This window comes from Pagrus major, chromosome 11 (genome assembly GCF_040436345.1).
Source record: "Pagrus major chromosome 11, Pma_NU_1.0".
Classification (NCBI taxonomy): Eukaryota; Metazoa; Chordata; class Actinopteri; order Spariformes; family Sparidae; genus Pagrus; species Pagrus major.
The window spans coordinates 12,442,830-12,460,972 of record NC_133225.1 but is presented as its reverse complement, the minus strand read 5'-3'; the positions used below and the strand labels follow the sequence as shown (position 1 = coordinate 12,460,972).

Genomic DNA, 18,143 nt, shown 5'->3' with positions numbered 1-18,143 from the left:
TTTGTTATTCTACAAACATTCAGAATACAAATAAGAGAAGTGCAAATTCATAAGGTTCATACATTTTATTGAAACACTGACCCTAAAATCACTTTGCCTTTTGTTTGCAGAGTATAATGTCCAAGTTCACATAAATTATAACATCACCTAATGACATATTCATTAGCAAATACGAGAGCATACATCAAAAATAAAAACTATTCACTCTCAGGGTACAGAGGCTCGCAGGCCCCGGTGGAGCGCCACTTGTGGCTGCGCACTGGACCATTGCCAGTAGAGTCTGGGTGCCAAGCAGGACAGAGGGACTGTTTGGACCTGAGGACAGCACCAACAGGTCGTTCTGTGGGGCCGGATGAGGGCAGGGTGGTAGGGGGAGCTCAGGGTGGAAAGGGGGAGCTGTCCTGTCACCCTGCGTACCCTCCGTCGTGCCCTCCGGCAGTGGTAGTCGCCGTTAGAAAAGTCCTGGTAGTTCGAGGGGTGAATCGCCCAGAAGTGGCCTTTCCCATTGTCACTACGGCCTGCTTTGATGAAGCAATCATTCAGGGACAAGTTGTGGCGCACGCTGTTCCTCCAGTTTTTATCCTGTTTCAGCAAGAGAAGAAAAGAAACAGGGTTAAACCTGCAAACCATGTAAGAGTTAAACAATGGTAGTCCCCAATTGAAAATTAACAAAGGTGTCTTTTAAGTATCGCTGATCCTACTCAGGATGTCACCTTGTCCTGTTGTTGGCAGGATGTGCGATAGCGTGTCAAGACTGTATATGATCGCAGTAAGACACGACACCCTGAGTTACCTTTTTAGCACGTCAAACCAGTGATCAACTTTAATCCACTAGGCTACGTCCAATCTGTTGTTGCACCTGGTGATAGCAGAGGCGGTTTGCGACCTAGCAACAGGATTACTTTATTTGTGAATTTGCCAACAAGAAGATCATCTAGTGTCCCTGTTAGAACCTAATTGCCTAACCACTCAGACAGATTACCTTTGCCAAGTAGGTCGCTTCGCTCGTGAAAATGGCGACCACATTTGTTTTCAGCGACCGAGCGAAACACGCCAAAGACTTTGGGCAAACGTGCTCTCGTTTTCTCTTGCCTGCCTTACCAGTAGCTGTTACAAGTTCACGATACATTTGAAAATAGTCCCACAGGTAAAGATCCCCAATTAGACTTTCAGAATTCTTCCACAACTACAACTATTGCTTTCTCACATGACATTTATTTTGTTCTCTGCCTACCAGGTAAATAGATTGAGAGACTGAATCGAACATACCTTACTCTTGAAGTACGGGTAGTGGTCCATGATCCACTGGTAGATGTCACACAGCAGCAGTTTCTTCTGCTCTGACGCCAGGATTGCCTTGGAGATGAGCGCGATATACGACTGGTTGGGTTTGTCCGCCGTCTTCTCTGGACTGCTGCTGGTAGATGTGGCGGTGGTCACCTGCTCCTCCCCCTCCTCTTGTTGCTCTTCATCCCCCTCCTCTAATTTGACTTTCCTTTCTTCAGTCTCTACCTCTGACCTCTGTAGCCACTTCTCCGGTGTCTCAGAGCGATTCCCCACCTCTTTCGGTTTAGGATTCTGATGATTTAGCATGTTGTTTGCTGTCTGCTCAGCTGTACGACTTCCTGTCGCTTCTTCTTTAGAACCTTTGACTCCTTTATTGAACAGAAGATAGTCAATAGTGAAGCTCAGTCCCAGTCTTTCTCTGCCGCCGGTGCGGCTGCTTGTGTCCTCCATTGTCATGCCTGAATTAAGATACTTCAGACTCATTCCAGACGTCTTATTGGTTCCAAATTAGCAGTTGAATAATATCAGGTGATAAATCAAAAGAGTCTTCTCAGAATTTGGCATCTGACTTTGACAGCATGGCTATTTTCTTTTAAAATGCAGGACCCTTCATAAACTAATCGCCTCAATGCCCCTCGCCTCTTCCGCCGAAGTCTTACTCTTGACAAGATCACAGATAAAGGTGAGCCTCTCAACTGTTGTTAACCTCGATGTGCTCACGAGCGACACAATCTCAACCTGTGGAAATGACGTCAGTCTATAGGAGTAAAGACGGCTACTCTGTTTAGCAACAAATTTAAATGAAATGTTTCCGCCTCTCTGATAAATCTGACGATCAAAACTTCTTTCTCAGTATCCAACAGCCTTTTGCTCCTGAATTGAAGAGTTGTGCTCTGAGGTTGGGAAGGTGACTCTATTTATATGACTGTGAATTTATCCCTCACAGAAAGGGGCAAAGAAGGCACAGCGGAGGTCCAGGTAGGGGGTCTGAATTGAGGCGGATTATTTTTATTAACCTCAGCAAATCTTTGTAATTACGGGAGATTAAACACTCAAGATTTAGTAAGACGTGGTGTGCAGAGGATGGATGCTTGGAATCAAAGGCCTTTTAGATACCACTGTTATCCTGTTAAATTTGTTTTGTCCATGCGGACGCTGTCCAAAGAATTACTTCAAAGAAGAGCAGTAATTAATCAGTCAAGTTCAATGTTTTGGAGACAAAACAAATTCAGTGGAGTCTCTTTTTTTGGAAAGGACACTAATGTACTGTGCAGACACTGATAATCACAAGGTAACAGAACAGTAAAGTGTATGTGTGGAAAATGAAATGAAGTCTTTCCTTGCTGTTGACATGACCCACTTATAACTTGTGTGTCCTGTGAGTTTTATTCCAATTCTTGGTGGCTATTATAATAAAAGAGACTTCTTTGTTATTGACCACTGGAAATGTTGTTATAAAGTTTTTTGTTTTCTTTTTCATATCCTGATATTACATGTTTCATTTTTTCTGCTTGCCAGTTCAACAATTTTCTTTTAAGATCCATCTCTGAGAGCAAAACAAAAATGGTGCCTTTGCATTACTGAACTGTAATGTATTATATTACTTATTTTAACTGTTTAATGCACATTTTATTGACATTTTCATCAATTTTCCATCAGTTATAAGGGTATAGTGCTCTCAAATGATGTGTTAAGAATGTTTGACTTTATCGCTGTTTAATTAAACTTTATTCTAAATTTTGTAATTTGTGCTCCAGTTTATTTATTTTTTAATGTCAGAAATGAATTGACTTTGCAGTTTTTTCTATGGTTTAAGCTCAAATACAGTAGACTTGTTTATGTTGTTCATGTTGTGATTCATAGATCAAATACACCACTCTTGTGAATTACACTTTTGAATGTTGACATACATGGTGTATGTTATCTTTATATTTAATTGATAAGACCGGCATTTGAATAATTAAGATTAACAATGAAGGAAAGCCAAGGGTCCTTGAGTGTTTTTTGGCTAATTATGAGGTTTACTGACGCACCTAATCCATCTTAAAACCTAGGGTTATTTAACCACTTGACTCCCCATGTGCCCAAAATGTGCCTTTTATTTCCCTACAAGTAAAATCAAAGTCATGTTAAACATTTGCACATGAAATTAGACATATGTATTTTGTCTCCTTCTTGTATCAGACAATTTCAGAGTAATCTTTAAATACAAGATGAAATTAACACAGTTCAGTCATATCAAATGAAAAATTAACAATGTCCATTTTTACCATAACTTTAAAATCTCTGGGGTCTGACACAAATAAAGAAGTTTTTTGAGTGCCTGTGTGTGTATGAAGTTACACCGATTAACTTGATCACCACAGAATTGTGGAGATTGAATTCCCCCTAAAATAGGATACAAATATTGGCCAACACAAACCCAGCTGTCATCACATTAGTCCAGACAACAGTAATAGTACAGTATCCGGAGCGATCTACTTTGTTCTGCCAGTTTTAGTGAGGAAATGAATTAAATGAGAGTCAGGTCAAATCCTGAACCATATTGCCCTCTTCTGTTTAGATAATAGAACACGTTTTACATGCACAAAGGAGAACACCATAATGACTTTACAGTAGCAAGCTCTTTGTGTTGTAATTAGCTATATTAATTTATATGTAGGCTTATGTTCTATCAATTAAAAAATCTGAACCAATATTATAAAATTGCAAAAATAACTTGTATTGTACTGGTTAATGTATTTAGGACTGCCTTTGTATGTATTTGAAAAGCTCTATAAAAAATTAACTCAATCCTATATTTCCTATATCACATACTGTATGTATTATTTATAAATCATAATCAAAGATAACATTCTCCATCCAGCAGCATAGTGGCAAAGCCTGCTCTCCTTTTGAATACACAGCGTTGTTTTATTGACGTTTCACATCCAAGTAAAGCCAAAACAAAACACACCATGTTATTACATGATACTGCAATTCCTTCAATTGATTTGTGTGTTTCCATGAGGCTATTCTTTGCCACATATGAGGAGCTGCTGGAAAAGCAGGGCTGGATCGTGACAGGGAGTATAAGTGTGCTCTTAGTATGCCTATTTACATTTTGCTTTAAGTGTGACACAATGTGCTTTTTGCGTTTTAGACAGGGAGTGACTGCTCTATACTTTGACATGTGCGTGTATTTAGTTAATTACTCATTTTAATTCAATTATGAGCATACCTTAGACAAAGCATCAGCTCCACATCTCACGGCCGGCGCGGAACCTGAAATGGATTTTTTTGCTCGGACGGGGCTTGAACACACCATGCGACCCTGTCCACTTGACACCCCATACTTTACATCCATGTTGAATTTAAACCGTGTTTAAGACACACGTTCATAATACCTCAATACTATCAAACCGAAACATCACGGGTATCAAAATAATTTCACACGTGGTGTCAACTATCGACACTGAGGCCTATTTTGGAAATGAGACCTGCCTCTTAGTGTTTTTAAAAAGTTGCACTGTAACTTTAAAAGACGGTGGTCCCGCCCATTTCACATGCAGCCCGTAGGGCTCTGGTTAAAACCTCGCTGTGATTGGTCGAGGCTACCCGTCTATCAAAGCAGGCTCTGCGTTTCATTGGTGAAAGACTAGCAGCCGTCTCTGACTCTCGCGGTACTGCTGCAGGAAGATGGCGGCCGAACTGGTGGAAGCGATGGCAAGTAGAGCTTGGCTAGCTTTGGTTTGATGGAAGACGGGCGCGGGAGTATGATTTGAAACTCAGCACAGTTGTGGGGAAACTGTCGGCTTTGTGTGAATATAGTTAAGAGTTTGTACTCTTACAAATGTGGCGTATTACAGTCACGACGAAACGAACTAGCCTGTGGTGCTAGCATAGCTAGCCTGCTAGGTAATGTTAACTATGCAAGTGCGTTGGTTGAGCTAGCATCACGCTGGCTTTGAAGGAAGACACCGAAAATGAATGATGTGAACATGAAAACACTTGGGGGTTTGCTGCTAACATACTTCCCAGTGCGATACTATTTGACGTTATTTGACTCACAGTGATGTCTGTCTGTAGTTAGCCTGTTGGTTTATGAAGCTGTGCACCTGTCAAAATGTCCAGTTGCTATGATTGAATACCGACAGCCCAGTCTGTAGAGAAGCTAGCCAGCCGCTAAGCGCAGGCTACATTGGTAATATTCAAGTGAGGCTAGAGAAACTGCAACATTATTGACATAATAGCGGCATTTTTGCACAGCGTGTTCAACAGAAGCACAATGGACAGCCACGTTATTGTAAAAAATAAATCTAGACACAAAGCAGCTGTGCTACTGATGTCCAACGCAACAATGTCAGACAAAGCTAATGCTAGACGGCTCAGGTTTTTCCAACAATAATCCGTGTTTTGTCCCACAGTCAAATTCGCATACTTAGTGTTGTTGCTACCTGTTAAATCAACATCCTCCTGCAAGCCATATGTTTTGTCATAGGTGTCCCGAGTGGGATCACTTACAGCTTTATCCAAGTATTATAAACACATTTAGTGCAGCTAATCGAAATGTGGACTCGTAATGTCGAGTATGTTAGACATGTGTGACATTAAAGCTTAAATTGGTATTTGGTTGTGCTGTCTACACTTTGATTTAGTGTATTCTTAAAGTAAACAAATGGGCTTGTTGTGGTTTCACTTCCGCTCAAAGTTTGGATGTGACTCAAATCGACTTATAAACATGCCGCCCAGCAGTATGGGGCATACTGTCAAGACGCTGCATTTTGTGGAAGTTGATTAGTTTTACATTTAAGGTGTAATGTACCTAAATGGACAGTAAACATATTTCGTTATACATGTAAATATCACACAAGGCAAACTAAACATGTCTCTTTTTAAATATCCAAACTCTAGGTTTTACCAGATATTCTATTTGGTTTTGTGTTTAAACATGTTTGTGATTCCTCTTGAAACATATTTCTTAAAATCCTCAAACTAAACACAGTCCAATTGGTAAGTGTTTTTTTACGTCTGTGTGCCTCACATGACCCATATAGTGTGTAATGTGAGGTGCAGTCATACATTTTAACTGCTGTTGCAGTTTCAGGTTTCTGAAAGTTTGTTTTATGGTACCACCATTTTTTTAAGAAGGGAATGATCAAAATGACTCTACAAGCTTACTATACGTGGCTAATTACGAGGCAGGTACAAGCCTCTGTAGGATTAAAGTGACTAAGGATAAAAGCTAATTTTAGAAGGAAACAGTTTAGGACACTGCTATGTCATGTTAAATGTATACACACATGCATATAAATGCAGATAATTGCATTGAGCCTGTCATGGGCAAACTTATTAGATGTGTTGTAGGCAAGAATTCCTCAAGGAGTCGAATTACTGGATTCATTTTCACATTTTCTGTTTCTTCTTTTCAGAGCATGTTAAGGAACTTAATGCATTCACTAGAGAAATTCACAGATCATAAACCTAATGGACTGGAAAATAACAACTTTGTCACATAGGATTTTTCCTCACAGCAAGGGATGCTGTAGAAAATCAGACTGTGATTACCTGGGGAAAAAAGCTTCAATAATTGAGAAAAGAATAAATATTGAAAATTGTGGAGTTATAAGTCAGAGGTATAAGAAATCCAGAGCCATTAGCACTGTAGTAAATGAGTTTGAATTTCAGTCAAGTATCAATACGCCTCAAATTTAGTCTGGATGTGTAAATTCAATGCATTGTCACTCAAACCTTTACTATTTACAGATTTCATCGTTCCTGTATTGTGTTTCTAACCTTTTTCCTTGTCCCCCTCTAGAACATGGTCAAAAGTTTCCGGGTCTCAGACCTGCAGACGCTGCTGGCCTCAATGGGCCGCAGCAAAAGTGGGCTGAAACAGGACCTGGTGGGGCGTGCGCTGAGGCTAGTGCAGACCGAATACAGCCCAGAGCTTCTGAAGAATGTCAGACAGCTCTATGAGTCGCGCTTCCCCAAAACATCCGGCTGGCTTGCGGCACGGCGTCCAGAGGGCATCTCAGTCGCCTACTCATCCCTCAGCTCCTCCCCCACTGCCACCTCTCAGGGCGCAGACTACCTCAATGGCATTTCCAAACCGATCCCCACACCCGCACCAGAGGTTAAGTTGGTGCCACTGCCCTTCTACCAAACTTTGGAGACACTGTTGCCACCAACAGAGCTAAGTGAGTGTTTAAAGTTTGATATTTCTGTGTCCTTGCATTTTATTCCTTTGTTTTGTAGAAATGTTATGTCCTTAACTAAATAACTCAACTACATTTTCACTACACATATTTACAGTTGCCCACAACAATGAGAAACTGCAGGACAGTCAATGCATATTTGAGTTAACACCAAACCAAGCAGACCAGATAAGAAATGCAAGGTAAGAAAATCAAAAATTCTCCCAACGTCTGCACTGTTGACATCAGCTTAATTCACAAAGTCTAACTCTAATTAATGTTCATTTTGATTCATGACCTGTTCTTTTCTTAGTGAGCTTCGTCCAGGAATCCGATCAATCCAAGTGGTTCTTAGGTAAGTTCCCACTTATTCCCATTGTAACTTAACAGATGTTTCACAATCCTTTTTCCTGGAATATGCTGGCAGTGACTGTGCTGTAGATTTCAAAGGAAAAATAAAAAATGTGTTTTACCATGCATGTGCAAATACTATTTTAATTTTCCCCATAATCTTATCTGATTTATATAACAGAACAGACACTCTTATAATGCTAACCTCTCTCATATCACTCTCTGTTGCAGAATCTGTTACACAGACTCCATTGGTGTTCAGGAGGACCAGTATCCTCCCAACATTGCTGTCAAAGTCAACCAGTCCTACTGTCATGTGCCGGTGAGTTTCTTCTCTTCTGAGACAAGCCACACCTTCGGGACACAAACACAACTAAAGTCCATAGTCATTACTGTAAGCAATATGTTTTCAAATTCAGTCAGTGAGTCACTGGTTTGAGTTTGGACAGACTTACTGCCTGGTCACACAAAAAGCATATTGTGTCACAGACTGTATTCGTATGTTGATGGGAAGCCTAATCAGAAATAGCTGCATTTTTGTGTTCACAAGGTGTGTAGCCACAAAGTGAAACTGGAAAAACAACAATCATAAGTCAATGTTATGAAAACACTGATAGGAATTTGGCAGCTTCTGTTTTTAAAAAGTTGCTGTCAGCCCAACCCTGCATTACAGTAAAGTGATGGAATTTTCGGAAGCTACCAGACTGTTCTACTTTTTCTAATATTTGTCTTCACCCACTTATACACCAATCAGCTACAACATAAAACTACTGACAGATGATGTGAATAACAATGATCAATTATCCCCGACAATGGTCAGCATCGGGGAGTGCTATTGCCATTACAGACTTGGTCTGTAATGGTGTTCGGGTGCGCGATTCCTGTGAAATGGCATCCACATGAATGCCAGGACCCAAGGTTTCCCAGCAGAACATTGCATTGTGACAAGATGATCAATGTTATTCACTTCACCTGCCCATGCTTTTAATGTTGTGGCTGATTGGTGTATAATGACTAAGTGGGTGAAGTCGAAAGATTTCTGTAATTGTCTGGTCAGAAAATTACATCACTTTACTGTAATGGAGCGTTGGGTTAACAGGAACTTTTTTTTCCTCCCTTTTTTCATATCCACAGTACTGATGATTATCAAAAAACTCATTGCGTTATATTTTGTTAAAGTACCAATAGTCAACCTTACAGTATTGTTGGAATTTCAATATCAAGGTATGTGGGCAAAAATAAGTAATATTTGATTGTGCAATATTTTTTAAGACAATATCACCTAGTCATAGTGGTTTTGCTTCTAAGATGTTTTTATACTACACCACCTCGGCCAACAAAAAACATCAAAATATTACTTGCAGCCAGTGTGGCGGCATTTGAGATGGGAACTACAAAAACCACCTCACTGACACCTTAGTCCCCCCATTTCATAAGATAGCCGGCTAACTGTGCTGAATAAACCACTTTTAACAAGGGACGAGGTCAGAGATCTCTCCTGAGTCAGTGCAGTTACCTCAAGTCAAACTTAACAACTTGAACTATTTTGACACATGAAATTTGTTATGTAAAAACATTGGTGTGTAATCAAGTATTAATATTAAAGACGTCTTTTATAATTTAAATACACATGAATAAATTAATACACAGAAGCACAGCCACATGAATACAGAGTACAGAAACACTGTTGCTCTAGCTGTAATCTAACATCCATTTGCAACTTGCTCTGTAGTTTAAAAGATGTCTGCACAACTATCAGAGTGAAGAGCCCGGCTACTAATTTGTCTTTTAAATTGTATCTAAGCCTTTCATTTCAACAAATTGTTAAGACAAAAACACAATCGATCGGGTGATTTACAGAATTCTTTTGCATTTGTGTGTGTCTGTATATACAGGGCTATTACCCCTCAAACAAGCCTGGTGTTGAACCCCGTCGTCCTTGTCGTCCTGTTAACATCACTCCCTGGTTGCATCTCTCCAACGCAACCAACAGAGTCACCATCACCTGGGGAAACTTTGGCAAGGTCAGAGCCTGATTCTTCTTTTTTGTGTTTTGGCATAGTTCAGGAATGTGGCGGCAAAAGGTCAAGCATGGCAGCACAAGTGTCTTTATTCACTCAACATATCCGTCCAGCTCCTCCTGGCATATTCCACGGTGCACCAGTGCCAGCTGGGACATGTAGTTCTTTGAGTGTTTCATGGGTCCTACTCATTTGTCCATGGTATAACTGTAAAAGAAAGCTCTGGAGGGCCAAGAACTGAACTACATTCACTAGCTTCTGGATTGTGGTCAATTCTGATCCAGATAAGGAGCTGGAATGATAATTAAAACACTCCATGAGGGTTAAAGTTTTTTGTATTTAGTTTTTTTAGTGTGTCAATAGTGTTTTCTATATCCCAGTGTTTTGGTCATAGCTTTCATCCCAACTTTCCTTTAGTTGTTTTGTAAAATATTTTGTCCAATTCTTTAACATGTTTAGTATAATGTCCACGAAGAGAGGAGTGCCATTGCAATTCTGGCAAAAAGGTTTTTGTAATGCACCTGAGGAGAAATGTTGCTGATTTAGACTCACCAACCATTTCTTGTGTTTGAAGTGGAACAAAGGAATAAAGAATTGATTGCCAGCAAACTTAATCAATGCAAGTCCATAACCTTGTGGTTGGCACACAAGTGAGGGTTGTGGGTATTTCAGTCCATGAAAACCTAAGATTGTGCTAAGCAGAGAGGCCCAACACATGTTTTTTTTAAAACATACTGTCAGTGTTTAGAGAAGAATAACAAATACCCTGGAGTTAATTAACATTCTTAATTAGAAATAATTTGCTGTGTTTTCATAAGATGTGACTTTTGTTATTAGCCCATTGAATGTAAGAGGATATCTTGCATTGAACACAGTTAAATAATCAGGTGGGTTCCAGACGGTAGATTTTTATTCGATTCTTTGTCCAGTATGAGCTGAAGAATTGTGAATCCAAGTCAGTTTATCTTAACATAATACATCATGTGTTTTAAAGGGTTTTTAAGTGGCTTTGAGGTTCAGTTTGTGTATATGCTCTATTTTAGATCAGTAGCCTTTCAAAATAAGTGCTCACAGCCTGTGATTATTTGTGTTTTCAGCGGTACTCTGTGGCAGTGTATTTAGTGAGGGTTTTCACTGCAGCAGACCTCTTCAGCCAACTCAAACTCTGCTCTGTTGAGAGTGCAGAACGCTGTCGTGAACGCAGTAAGTGTCGCTTACATACTCTGCCAATTATTTTTGTTTTTGTTTTTCAAATGTGACTTTAAAGTCCTGCAAATAGTTTCAAAACTTAACGGTGTCTCTTCAGTACTCTAGAAGTCATTGAGTTTTTTTGTTTGTTTGTTTTGGTAGGTCTGGATTGTGTGTTTTATTTTTGAATATTACTATATATTGTCTAATACACAATTATAATACTTCATAATGTTTTGTCTGTGTTTAATGTAAAGTCCAAGACAAACTACGATTTGATCCGGAGAGTGAAATTGCGACCACAGGCCTCAGAGTTTCTCTCATTTGTCCAGTGAGTACACATTTATGATAATACCTGACATATTTATAGGTGGATCAAAGTACCAAAAACGATCTGTCCTGCTATCAAGCTTGATTATTTTAACATGCTTCTCCCTCTCCCTCTCCCCAGCTGGTGAAGATGCGGCTCGGTGTGCCATGTCGAGTTTTAACTTGTGCCCATCTTCAGTGTTTCGACGCAGTCTTCTTCCTGCAGATGAATGAGAAGAAGCCCACATGGACTTGCCCCGTCTGTGACAAGCCCGCTCCCTTTGAGCTGCTCACCATTGATGGGTAAGGAGACAAAAGCATGCTCTGACTCGTCCCACATCTGAAGCACCATCCTACTTTTAATAAATTCTGAAAAGGTAGACGAAACTTCAGCTATGTGTGGGTTGAGGCCAGCTTGGAGATTATTCAAGCTGCACAGATGTTGGAGCATTTTAAGGACTCTTGATACAAGTTGAACCATGTACCAACCTCCTGTGTTTTCATTTTAAAAGCTTTGAATGTTTTGCATAGCATTGGAGGGTGTTAATCTGTTGTTTGGTATTTCTGCACCTGCTGTCAGGTTTTATTCCAAAATTTTGATCCTGTAAATTGGCTTGTTTATTGACTCTTGGATCTACCTGATGTAACACCGCTACAATTTAGAAGAGAACCATGTAATTGTGGGACTCGAGAGGACTCAACGCTTTTTTCTTTCACAGTACTCATTACTGCAAGTGACTGTGAAGTCACCTACAGTCATTTGTTGACACTGTTAAATGGCTATAGGTGTAAAATGCATCTCTGTAATCAGTCAGCATTTGAAGACATTTTGTACTTTCTTATTGGCATTTCGTCACCAACAGAAGAGCATAATAAAAAATTGTTTATATACAAATGCAAATCAGCCTGCAGTCCATCTTATCAAACAACTTTATACTCAAGATATTTTCATCCCCAACCCTCTGGGCGTGTATTTTCCTGCAATTTCTTAGCAGCTCTCACAGGCACTCCCTCACTTTCACAAAGACTGAAAGCATTGTGTTACATTTTGGCTTTGAGATATAATTTGCATTCCTTAAATTAAGCCTGTGTGAAAGACCCGCCTTTAACTGATCACTCTAGGTTTCACTTTCAAAAGCCTCATTACTAAATGCTGTCAAGTTTATAGAGTAGTGTTTTGAAGCAGTCACATTTAAAGCCAAGAATTCAAGCTTATTTTGTTGATTTTCTTCATCGAGCACAACTTTAAGAATATCGCGGCTCTAACCATCAGTGTGTATTTCAGGCTGCTATCTGAGATTCTGAAAGAGACGAGCGAGGACATCGAGGAGATTGAGTACTTAACTGACGGCTCCTGGCGACCCATCAGAGATGAGAAGGAGAGGGACAGGGAAAGAGAACGCAGCAACACACCAGAGTATCCTGTTGTTGATATATGTAAGCTTCACTTCAACCTCTTTTTTTCTTTTCTGTGCATTAGTTTTAGTGTAATTTTTATTTCTTTTTATTCTTGTATTTTGTGAAAATGTGGGTGTTGACGATCCTTGTGATGCCTATATTATCTTAATATATATCTTCTTCAGTACTATTTGATCTTATTTAAATTTATTTATCTTACATTCGTCACTATGCATCTCAGGAAGATGCTTCGTAAGTTTCGATGTTTTGCAAAATGACAATAAACTGTAATCAATTTTTAAATGGCCTTCATGTCTGCAGGCATTCCTGAAGCAAACGGTCATTCGCCGGCCCACAGCAGCACCAGCCTGACGGGCAAATCTGGAAGCAGTTCCTCTGGAATGGCAGGAGTCACAGGAGGTGCCGCTGTGGCACCGGGCGGAGGTGCAGTGGTAGATCTGACTCTTGACTCCTCCTCTGAGGAGGAAGGGGGCGGGGCAGGAGGAGACAGTGAGGACACAGAGGACAGCGCCGACAGTCCTGCCCCAAAGAGGGGCCGATACAACTACGACAAGGACCTGGTCACTGCCTACTGACCCCGCAGCTCTGTCCCCTCATAGACTGACACACACACAGAGACAGAGAGGCAGGGGGCTAAAAAAACTTGAGGACAGGAACACGGTAATCCACTAGATGCAACAACCCTCCCTTATGCCCAGACATCAGAGCCTTTCAGCAGCTCTGGTTTCTATCGAGACAAAACAAACACACACTCAAACATGCACTGTCAATGAATCTGCAATCTAGAGTGATTAGGATTCCTCTTTGTACTGTACACCACTGGAAGCAACTCTAACTCTTTTTGGCCAACCGTCACCTTGCAGTGAATATCTGTACCGTCCTGCTTCTACTAAAGAGACTGAATGGATCGAGCACCCCAGCACCACCGCCCCCCACCCCCATTCTCTTCTTCCTCCTCCTCCTCCTCCTCCTCCTCCTCCTCCTCCTCTCCTCTCTCTCTCCAGACTATTTCCTCTCTACCACCACCACATCTCTCTTTGTATTTGACTTGGAATTACAGGCTCTTTTAGCCATGGGCGTTCAATGTTTGCATCTCTGATTTTGTCTCTTTTGTGACGAACAGGTTGAAAATGGAGGCTCCTCAGTAGTTTTTGGTAAAAGGTCAAAAACAACTAATGGGAAAGAGCTTGAATCATTCAAGGGAAGGACAAGCAGAGATATCTGGAGAGTGATGCAAATTTAAACCTCTCCCATTGTGTTACTATTTCTTTGTTCAGAGAATGAATTCAAAGCTTGAAAGGGTTTTTTCAGGAATTTATCCTTTTAATTATGAAAGGGCAGAACACAATACTGGCCTCAATGTGTGATGCTTTCAATTTTTATTTTGTCCTTTAGATAAAGAGAACCTACCTCAGTCATAAAAACTTAGCAGACTGACCAGAGACTACCTTAGAAAGAAGCTGAGGACAGAAGAATTGATGAGTCTTTCTGAAGCCAATTTTACACTGGAGATTTGTTTTCCTACATATATATCTTTTGTTTATTATTTTAATTCCATCGTTCCATGCAGCTCTGTTCCCTCTGCAGCAACAAAATCTTTGTTGAAGGGCGAGTTAGTTTGTGGACAACACAGCTAGCTGTAGGTGTCAGGGATGCTAAATGTTATGGGTGGAAGTGTGCCACTCTGTTAAACATTACTGCAGTTATCTCGCTGTAACAGGATCTTTTTAGGGGTGATTGCATGTGGAAGTAACTCATCAAACAGACTGTACGGCAGCTGTGCCAAAGCAGATGGATTTTAAGAATTCACTGACAGAAAGCGGTTATGAGATTTTGGTGCCTTTTGTTTGTCGAGTGGTGAAGATTCGAGCCTGTTGTTTTAAGGCTAGCTGAGCTGGCCAGCAGAGAGACCCCAGTCTGAGAGAAGGTGTTTTATTTCATTTAGGATTCCTCCTTAGATGTTTTTCCAGATGGAGAAATGGACAGAGAAGCAGAAACAAATCTGTGGTAAAGGATAATTATGAAATAGAAGTGCTGTCATCCTTTTTTCCCACATTTGGAAGTATCATATTTATTTAATTGCTTCACATTCTCTTAACAGTTGTTTGTAATAAGTCTGCATAATAGTTGCTGTAGTTCTGTACAGATGGGAGATAATAGTTGCAGAAAGCAGGACACCTCTTCTTTGGTTTGAGATATAATTGGTCTGGGCTCATTGCTGTGCTGTTGAACACTCCCTTTTCTTTTCCTCTGAATGAATCCACCCCGGGTCAAAGCAGCATTCAGAGTGCTTTGCTGCGGCGGGTTCAACATGTCTGACACAACGAAACTTAATGAAGTGTCAATAAGTGCAACCCCACCAAGCTTAAAGTCATTGATTGGATTACAAATGGTCCTGTCTGGAACAAGTGGAGCTGCTCCAACCAACAGTCCCCCTCGGCCTCCTTTCAATGTAGATAAGGTCACATCTATTTGCTGGAATAGGATTGGACTTTAATTGCTACATGCTGTAGGCTTACAACTAATATTCCTCTGCACCTGCACTAGTATTGTCAGTATGTGATGGCTGCTCCTCAGATCAGGATCCTCGGTCGTCAGCATTTGCTTGAAGATGAGAAAAGGTTGTTGCTGTGTTGCTAGAGCTGTTTGCACTTTCGTCTGATACTTCATCCCACGTTTATGGCTTATTTATTTTAAAGCCATCATGTAGTGAGTATTAAGGATCCCTGACCGTTGCGATCAGTTTTCCTCACCCCATCTCATGTATGGGTATCAGAAAATGTGAAACCAGAAAAGCGGCGGTCCCTCTCGACTGTGAGACGCTTGGAAGGAGAGAATGAAGTAGTGACTCAGATTAGTTCTGCATTGCGTATTTCCCTCTCTCATCATCCCTTTTGTTCCAGTTTGATCGGCACAGAATCTAGTTTTCTTTTACCTCGCTCAAATGCACACAGAGACAACATTTACATATTGATCCCGGAACTCACTGTTGCAAGTGCATCCTGATACGGTTAATGATTGGAAGAAGTAGGTCGAGTCAAATCTGGTCTTCCATTTTTCTCTCTTCTTTTGACAATTTGACGTGACAAAATCGATATACTGGTGAAAAAATGTTTGGTAATCCACACGAAATTGATTGATGGCACTTTTGCCTGTAATACATCAGAGTATGTCCCTGAAACGGATCATCTGTATAAGATGTTTTTGAAGCAAAAACAATGTAAAGAACTCTAATACCTGTCTTGAACTAGGCAATTTGTATTTCTATGTAACTGCTCTACATGTAAAAAAATGACTTTGTTCATTTGTTGATAGGTATAGAAGGTCATTATTTGAACGGATCTCCTAAACTTTTCTTTGCCTTATGGTTAAAGATGAGAGGTGGTGCGGGTTGCTTCTGTGGAACTGAGCCAGATTAAGCTTGCAGGTTGTTTGGGAGCAGGAGAGAGCTGAGGGTCTGGTCTTTTTGTAGTGGCATCTCTTCTTCTTATAATAATGCATAAGGTAGCATGGGCAGAGGCTTACAATCCATGATGTAAATGTTTCGTTTGTTGTGTTTTTTTATATGTTCATATTAAAAGACAATAAAATTTAAATAATATTTTATTAAGCCTTGAATCGCCTCCAGTTGTTCCTATAGGCAAACAGACAATAAGAAGCTGTTGGGGGAAGCAGCAACACCTGAAGCTGATGCCACAGAGGACTGGGAGGACTGGTTAAGGTGGAGATTTGTTATGTCCTGTACCAAATTCTCAGATCTGGGGACACATTTGATGCCTGTTGAGGATGAAACTGTAAAATTTAAAATGATCGTATTCTAACAGCTGTTATTGACGTGTGGAATTAATTAAAATCAGTTCTTAAAAAAAAGCATGTCTGCCATTGTTTTATTTTAAAAGGCGTCTGTGTGTGTTCAGAACAGGACAGGATCCACAGAGACAAATGCATCTCGTCTTACTTCCAGCACTGATGTCTACAGTTGCTGCTAAAACTGTAGGATCAATCTCAGGTGAGGTGAATGAGTCAGTCTTGTAGAAATGTAGTCTTCACTTACATTTATTAAAGTAGTTTAAGAGGGGGTCCATATCAGAGAGGAAACTAGAAAATTGACAGGAAATAAAGACGGATGAGTAAAATGCAAGAACGTTCCTTATGCTGTGACTACTACTTGATCAGCACCTTGGAAACAGAAACCAAGTCCACTTTGCATCAAAGTGAATTCTGTTTTTTATTGGGTAGCATTTGTGTACAGCAAGACTACACAATTGGTCCTCATTATTCTTTCAAGTATCTTATAACAGTAAGACGCACAGCCACTGGTTTCTATTTATAAATAAAGCCCTTAATGGCATCACGCCATCATACATCACATCCTTATTAAACTGGTACCATAGTTATTATTTGACCCATTCAAGTGATTGTCTAATGCTCAACGTCGAAAATCTAAGAAAACTGATTTTAGTTTTTGTGCTGCACATATCTGGAACATTTGACAACTTTCATTTTTCTGTTTTTATTCTGTTTTGTGTTCAATGAGTCTTCGAGATTTAAACAAAGGTTGAATGATTGAAATATATTTTAACCATTTCCCAAATGCCATTTTATTTTTTGCTCCCTCTTTCTACTTGTTGTAGGAAAAGGAATTTCTCTTATTTCATATGATGCACCATATCTGCACATGTTGGGTGATTCCACCAATTTTACTCATCGAACTGTGTTTGCAGGTCTTGTGGAGTACTACTGCATTTGTGAAAAAGTAGTATAAAGCCTTTTGTGGCTTCATGTAATCTGATCACTTGCCTCCAGTGATGCCACTTAGTGACTAAATTGCATTGTAGGTAATCTAGATGCCAGGTATTGAAAAGCAGTCCACTGGTCTAGCACTGCACTCCCATAACACTGTTGGACTCATTATGGACAGTTTAAAAACAATTGATCAAAATCGATACAGAAGAACCAGAGAAATCGCCTTTTTTATTCCACGCATTCTTCTTCGTTTTCGGAACTTGGCGCCTACATTACCCACAATGCAACATAGCCACTGAGTGACATCACTGGAGGCAATTTATCACATTACATGCAGCTTCCTCTGGAGTCACAAAAGGCTTTAAACTACTTTTTCACACATGTAATTGTACTTCCCAAGTCCTGTAAACACACTTCAGTGTGTTAAACTGGTGGAGCTACCCTTTAATGGTGACTTTTTACAGAAGATGTTGTGACGTGTCATAGCAGGTAAAGTACAGGTGTTACTCATAACATCAACAGTGGCTCCATTCTATTCAAGTGTCCCACTAAGTCATGACAGTGAGCCAACATGAACAATACCAGGAAGCTAACATTGATAACACAATACCAGGTCTTTCCCCACTGCACTCAGACAATAGCTAAG

The 18,143-nt window shown here is 40.2% G+C and overlaps 2 protein-coding genes across 2 annotated transcripts; one reads left to right on the top strand and one right to left on the bottom strand.

Moving 5' to 3' along the window:
- Positions 1-207: 207 nt before the first annotated feature.
- On the bottom strand, positions 208-1,770 carry foxq2 (forkhead box Q2). Its single transcript, XM_073475884.1, has 2 exons — positions 1,270-1,770; positions 208-582 (listed from the first exon to the last, which is right to left on the bottom strand). Exons 1-2 carry the CDS (start codon positions 1,768-1,770, stop codon positions 208-210), a joined length of 876 nt encoding a protein of 291 aa, XP_073331985.1.
- A 3,133-nt stretch (positions 1,771-4,903) lies between these two features.
- pias4a (protein inhibitor of activated STAT, 4a) lies at positions 4,904-16,369 on the top strand. Its single transcript, XM_073476679.1, has 11 exons — positions 4,904-4,992; positions 7,085-7,466; positions 7,582-7,666; positions 7,777-7,818; positions 8,046-8,136; positions 9,710-9,838; positions 10,933-11,038; positions 11,281-11,354; positions 11,475-11,635; positions 12,618-12,769; positions 13,052-16,369. The coding sequence occupies exons 1-11, from the start codon at positions 4,966-4,968 to the stop codon at positions 13,324-13,326; spliced, it is 1,524 nt and encodes a 507-aa protein (XP_073332780.1). The 5' UTR covers positions 4,904-4,965; the 3' UTR covers positions 13,327-16,369.
- The last annotated feature ends 1,774 nt before the right edge of the window (positions 16,370-18,143 follow it).

Bases quoted from the DNA above. Each gene is read 5' to 3' on its own strand.
- foxq2 (XM_073475884.1), bottom strand. From the start codon at position 1,770: ATGAGTCTGAAGTATCTTAATTCAGGCATGACAATGGAGGACACAAGC. The intron at 583-1,269 runs GTATGTTCGATT...TTGCTGAAACAG, and splicing joins ACCCGTACTTCAAGAGTAAG to GATAAAAACTGGAGGAACAG.
- pias4a (XM_073476679.1), top strand. From the start codon at position 4,966: ATGGCGGCCGAACTGGTGGAAGCGATG. The intron at 4,993-7,084 runs GCAAGTAGAGCT...GTCCCCCTCTAG, and splicing joins CCGAACTGGTGGAAGCGATG to AACATGGTCAAAAGTTTCCG. The intron at 12,770-13,051 runs GTAAGCTTCACT...TCATGTCTGCAG, and splicing joins GTATCCTGTTGTTGATATAT to GCATTCCTGAAGCAAACGGT.